The 6,000-nt window shown below is 38.7% G+C and overlaps 1 protein-coding gene across 20 annotated transcripts in view; it reads left to right on the forward strand.

The window, feature by feature from the left end:
- Positions 1–3,290, forward strand: part of DBT (dihydrolipoamide branched chain transacylase E2) — a 72,764-nt gene extending 69,474 nt beyond the window's left edge. For all 20 annotated transcript variants that reach the window (XM_078332651.1, XM_078332652.1, XM_035252291.3 and 17 more), the window contains one exon: positions 1,227–3,290. In XM_078332651.1, coding sequence (XP_078188777.1) covers positions 1,227–1,394 — 168 coding nt within the window. In that variant the 3' untranslated portion in view covers positions 1,395–3,290. The remainder of the gene's footprint in view (positions 1–1,226) is intronic.
- The last annotated feature ends 2,710 nt before the right edge of the window (positions 3,291–6,000 follow it).

Genomic DNA, 6,000 nt, shown 5'->3' on the forward strand with positions numbered 1-6,000 from the left:
CTGAGAGCTTGAAAAGAAATTATAGCCAAGCTCCCCCTCTACCAACTGAATCAGAATTTTGGAGGATGGGACTTGGGTACCCCTATTAATTCAGTATTAAGGACCACTGAGGCAAATAAGCTCCTAGATACCACTTCAATACTATGTTTATTAAATGTCATTGTCACTATATTAAGAAGAACATGTTTTTTTGTTTATTTGTTTGCTTGTTTTGAGACGGAGTTTCACCCTTATTACCCAGGCTGGAGTGCAATGGCGTGATCTCGGCTCACTGCAACCTCCGCCTCCTGGGTTCAGGCAATTCTCCTGCCTCAGCCTCCCAAGTAGCTGGGACTACAGGTGCACGCCAACATGCCCAGCTTATTTTTTGTATTTTTTTTTATAGTAGAGATGGGGTTTCACCATGTTGACCAGGATGGTCTCGATCTCTTGACCTTGTGATCCACCCGCCTCGGCCTCCCAAAGTGCTGGGATTAAAGGCGTGAGCCACCACACCTGGCCAACAGGATGCTTTTATGTCTATTGAATCTAATAATAAGTTGGGGCTTCTATTTTGTCTATCTTTTTTTTTTTAATGGGGAAAATACATATATTTAGAATTAGCCAGCTGGGCTCATTTTAGGTGATCCCAATTTTTTTGGCAACATCCCAAGCACTGTAATTAGGAGCCAATGGAATATATACCTTCCTTTCTCCATCAGGCCTGATCAAGGTGTTGACCTTGGCCACAAAAGTGTCATAGAGCTTCTTCGCAGCCTTTTTGATCTGGTGTTACTGGCTTTATAATCTACAAAGAACACAAGCGTGTTGTCTTCTGTCTTCCTGGCCAACTCAGTGGTTGGAGGAACTTGAGAATGGCTTGCTTCCTCACTGCCTTCAGTGAGGACGCCTTGTTTAATTGTCTTTCTCTCCCCAGAACCCAGAAGATTACTTGGCACATAGTGGGTATACAGTAAATAATTGTTAAATATTTGAAATCTGAGATGAAAGTTAATGAATGTAGGTATGGGAATTGTACAAGGGAAAGGAAGTACCTTGGAGAAGTTCTGACAATTTCAGGCACATACTCAAAGGTGGGAAGAGTTTTCAAAAGTCATTAGGGATGCCCATTTTTTTCCTCTATTGTAGGGAGAAGTGTTTGCCTGATCTTACGCCATTGTTAGAGCTTGAGCTTTGAGCAAGTGAAGGTTTACTCTTTCTTCTTTTTTTTTTTTTTCCATTTCTAGGCCATTCCCAGATTTAACCAGAAAGGAGAAGTATATAAGGCACACGTAATGAATGTGAGCTGGTCAGCTGATCACAGAGTTATTGATGGTGCTACAATGTCACGCTTCTCTAATTTGTGGAAATCATACTTAGAAAATCCAGCTTTTATGCTACTAGATCTGAAATGAAGACTGATAAGACATTCTTAAACTTTTTGAGCTTCCAGAGAGTATGTAAAGCCTAGCTGTGCCAGTACGTGTTCACCTTTACAATTTGTATTGTAAATGATTTGTATGGTATGATTAAGGTTCTAAGGCACAGTATTTGTCACTGTTCTGTTGAACTTTTTACTGAAAATGATTAATGGTATAATGGTTCTCCTGGGGCTGTACATTTTATAGGTCAGAATGTGACTGCTTAATATGGTGCTGACGTCTTTGTGTCAATGGCTTGAAACTGGCAAGGTTAACAAAATTAATGTTACTAAAAGACACGTAGCCATATACAGATAGTATATGCCCTATTTTTTATAACTGACTCAATGAAACTTTTTAATTATACCTAATTAGGAAAAGGAATTTATATACAAAATATTTTCCATTTCCCTGTAATCATGCTGTTGTATAACATAAGTGCAATAATAGTTCTCTTTTGAGATATCCAATAGTTTATTCTTGCTCTGTGTAGAGAATATCACCTGTAAATGTCTTATTTCTATCAATTAATATCTTTGAAAAGGGAAAAGTGTAAACTGGCCTTAAAAATGTCCAATTATAGTTTTGTAACCAGGTAGTCTATTAAAGGTGTTTGTCTAAAATGGATATACTTTTAGAGTTTTGGTAATGCTTTAGCATTTTCTTGGGAATCACCTTCACCTTTGCAAACTTCCCTTAGGTAAGGAAGGCACTTTAAATGTAGCAGCCACTGACATTTCTTTTTTTTTTTAATTTGCAGAAGTCTACATTCTTTTAACTTTTTTGGTCTTCAGTTAAAAAATAGAATAAGAAATTAAGGTCTATTTCGTTCTCCATATCCTGGGTAGGAATGTAAATAACAGGAGAAGGAAGAGTCTAATAATAATTATGGATATAAAAAATAATAAATTTTGTATAGAAATGAAGGTTTCATAATGATAATTTTGCTAAAGGTCTACTTTAATCAGAAATAGTATCGAGATGAATGTATCCAACATCTCAATTTGCATTCAGAAATCTATGTTGTTTCTAATATTGTCCAGTTGAATACTGTATGCCAAAATTAGTTGTTCAAGTGAAGTTTTGTGACAGAAAAAAAGGTTGTTTTAATGTCTATTTGGTTTTTCTCAAAATGGAAATAATTTTAAAATCAGGAAAGAATAAGCCAGGTGTAGTGTGACTTGAAAGTGTAATCCCATTTATAGGGGAGGCTGAAGCAGGAGGATCACTTGAGGCCAGGAGATTGAAACCAGCCTGGGCAACATACTGAGATCCCATCTCAAAAAAAAAAATTCTTTTTTAAGTTAGCCCAGTGGTTCATGCCTGTAATCTTAGAACTTTGGGGGGCTGAGGTGGGCAGATCACCTGAGGTCAGGAGTTCGAGACCAGCCTGGCCAACATGGTGAAACCCCATCTCTACTAAAAATATAAAAAATTAGCCAGACGTGGTGGTACATGCCTGTAGTCCCAGCTACTCGGGAGGCTGAGGCAGGAGAATTGCTTGAGCCCAAGAGATGGAAGTGGCAGTGAGTAGAGATTGCATCAACCTAGGCGACAGAGAAACACTCCATCTCAAAAGAAAAAATTAGCCAAGTGTGTTGGTGTTGCACACTAACTGAGACAGAAGGATCAACTGAGCCCAGGAGTTCAGAACTGCAGTGAGCTATCATAGTGCCACTAGACTCTAGTATGGGTAACAGAGTGAGACCTGGTCTCTAAAAAAGAAAAAGAAAACAAATAAGTCAAATAAATGCTGTTACTGTAAATTTTCAGATAATACAAAGAGTTGTCAATAAAATAAAAAATCATTCATAATATTACCACTATTAACATTTTGATGTATGTATCTGTATATATGGCTATTCTTTTTATTAAAGCAGGATCATAGTATATCTACTATTTGTTATTTGATTTTTAAAATTTAACATTATATTATGGGTAACTTTACATATCAGTAAACAATTCCACATTGTCATGCTTTCAAATAGCTGCATAGTATTTCATTGTGTGCATTTATTATACATTCAAATATTAAACATCTACTCTACCAATCATGGTTCTAAGCATACAATAGCCACCTTCATGCTCCCTTCCTTGATTGGGCTTACAGTCTAGTGGAGGAGACAGATATTAAATAACTGCAAAAAACACTGTTCTTGGTAGGAAATAACCCAGGTGCTATGAGCCATCCAGTAAACAAAAGTTACTGATCTTATCTGGAAGGATCAGAAGATGGATGTCCCATAATTTAACCAATTCTCTATTGATAGACATTTATTGTAAATTTAAAATGACATGATCAGTAAAAAGGTCCTCTTCACTTAAAGAATAGAAGAACCAGGGGAAGGGAATTCTGAAATAAGTAAGTGTAATATATTCCCCTGAAGGTCCAGCATCAGTGGCTCAAGATACTGAATTCCCAAAATAACCGTTAAACTGCCTGGTTCTATTCCAATCCCTGGGCATTACCATCTTCTCTTTGGTCTCATCCATTGAGAATTCAGCAAAGGATTTGTTCCCTACTGTGTGCACAGCCCTTAGGATAGCAGGATTCCCTGGAGGGGGCCAGACAGGCAGGAGCAGAGCCTTAGCGGCAGTGCTAGTCTATGGGGCTCTACAGAGCAAGGGGTGGGTGTTTGGGAGGAGAAAAGGGTTCTTGCTGTACTCCTAGAGGTTGGAGTTAAAGTGGAAAGGCCAGAAAATTCAAGTTCTTTACTAACATGACCTGATATTAGAAAGTGTATGTACACGGGGGAGAAGCCAAATTTATTGCTGCGAGTGGCCAACAAGAAATCAAAGCTCTGCTCCTTATGTACAGCATTCCTCTGATATTTGAAAAAGAAGTAAAACAGGGAAGGAAGACTGAGAATAGAAGTCAAAATGGGCATGAATGTATGTTTTAGCAATCAATACCTTATGTTGAAACCTGAATAACAGGTGATTATGTAGAAAGAGAGTGAAAGTGACAGCTCTTAGTCAGGAAAGCCCACTGGGTTGTTTGGGCATTTCTCATGGCTTCCCACTCAAAGTGGATCCCAAAAATCACTTGATGAATTTCCTTGTTGATTTCTAAGTAAACTATGGTTTAAGGAAGAAATGATGGAGGCTGGGCATAGTGACTCACCCCTGAATCCCAACACTTTAAGAGACTGAGGTGGGTGGATCACCTGAGGTCAGGAGTTCAAGACCAGACTGACCAACATGGAGAAACCCCATCTCTACTAAAAGTACAAAATTAGCCGGGCGTGGTGGCATATGCCTGTAATCCCAGCTACTTGGGAGGCTGAAGCAGGAGAATTGCTTGAACCCAGGAGGCAGAGGTTGTGGTGAGCTGAGATGGCGCCATTGCACTCCAGCCTGGGCAACAAGAGTGAAATTCTGTCTCAAAAAAGAAAAAGAAAGAAATGAAGGCACTCAGCACTGCCCTACAATACCAAGAGTACAAATGTTTCCATGAAGTCTTCAAAGACATTTGTAACATTCAGGCTGTAATTGATTAATGAGTTTATTCTGCACATATTTATTAATTGTATATTCAGTTCCAGGCTCTAGGGTAGAGATTATGGATAAAGGTGAATTAGATAGATGCAGTTTTTGCCCTCACAGCAAGAGCTTTAGCCAGTGGTTAATGCTATCACTACAAGTGGGTTTGTGCCAATAACCTGGAGAAGAGCAGTGCTTTTAGAATTGAGCTATATTCCCAATCAGTTCTTTTTTTTTTTTTTTTTTTTTTTTTGATTTTTATTTTTATTTTTATTTTTTATTTTTTTTTTATTTTTTTTATTTTTTATTGGATTATAGGTTTTGGGGTACATGAGCAGAGCATGCAAGACAGTTGCGTAGGTACACACATGGCAGTGTGCTTTGCTTTTCTTCTCCCCTTCACCCGCATTTGGCATTTCTCCCCAGGCTATCCCTCCCCACCTCCCCCTCCCACTGGCCCTCCCCTTTTCCCCCCAATAGACCCCAGTGTTTAGTACTCCCCTTTCTGTGTCCATGTGTTCTCATTTTTCATCACCCACCTATGAGTGAGAATATGCGGTGTTTCATTTTCTGTTCTTGTGTCAGTTTGCTGAGGATGATGTTTTCCAGATTCATCCATGTCCCTACAAACGACACGAACTCATCATTTCTGATTGCTGCATAATATTCCATGGTGTATATGTGCCACATCTTTCCAATCCAGTCTATTATCAATGGGCATTTGGGTTGATTCCAGGTCTTTGCTATTATAAACAGTGCTGCAATGAACATTCGTGTACATGTGTCCTTATAGTAGAACGATTTATAGTCTTTTGGATATATACCCAGTAATGGGATTGCTGGGTCAAATGGAATTTCTATTTCTAAGGCCTTGAGGAATCGCCACACTGTCTTCCACAATGGTTGAACTAATTTACACTCCCACCAACAGTGTAAAAGTGTTCCTTTTTCTCCACATCCTCTCCAGCATCTGTTGTCTCCAGATTTTTTAATGATCGCCATTCTAACTGGCGTGAGATGGTATCTCAATGTGGTTTTGATTTGCATCTCTCTGATGACCAGTGACGATGAGCATTTTTTCATATGATTGTTGGCCTCATATATGTCTTCTTTCGTA

This window comes from Callithrix jacchus, chromosome 7 (assembly GCF_049354715.1).
Source record: "Callithrix jacchus isolate 240 chromosome 7, calJac240_pri, whole genome shotgun sequence".
In the NCBI taxonomy this organism is placed as follows: Eukaryota; Metazoa; Chordata; class Mammalia; order Primates; family Cebidae; genus Callithrix; species Callithrix jacchus.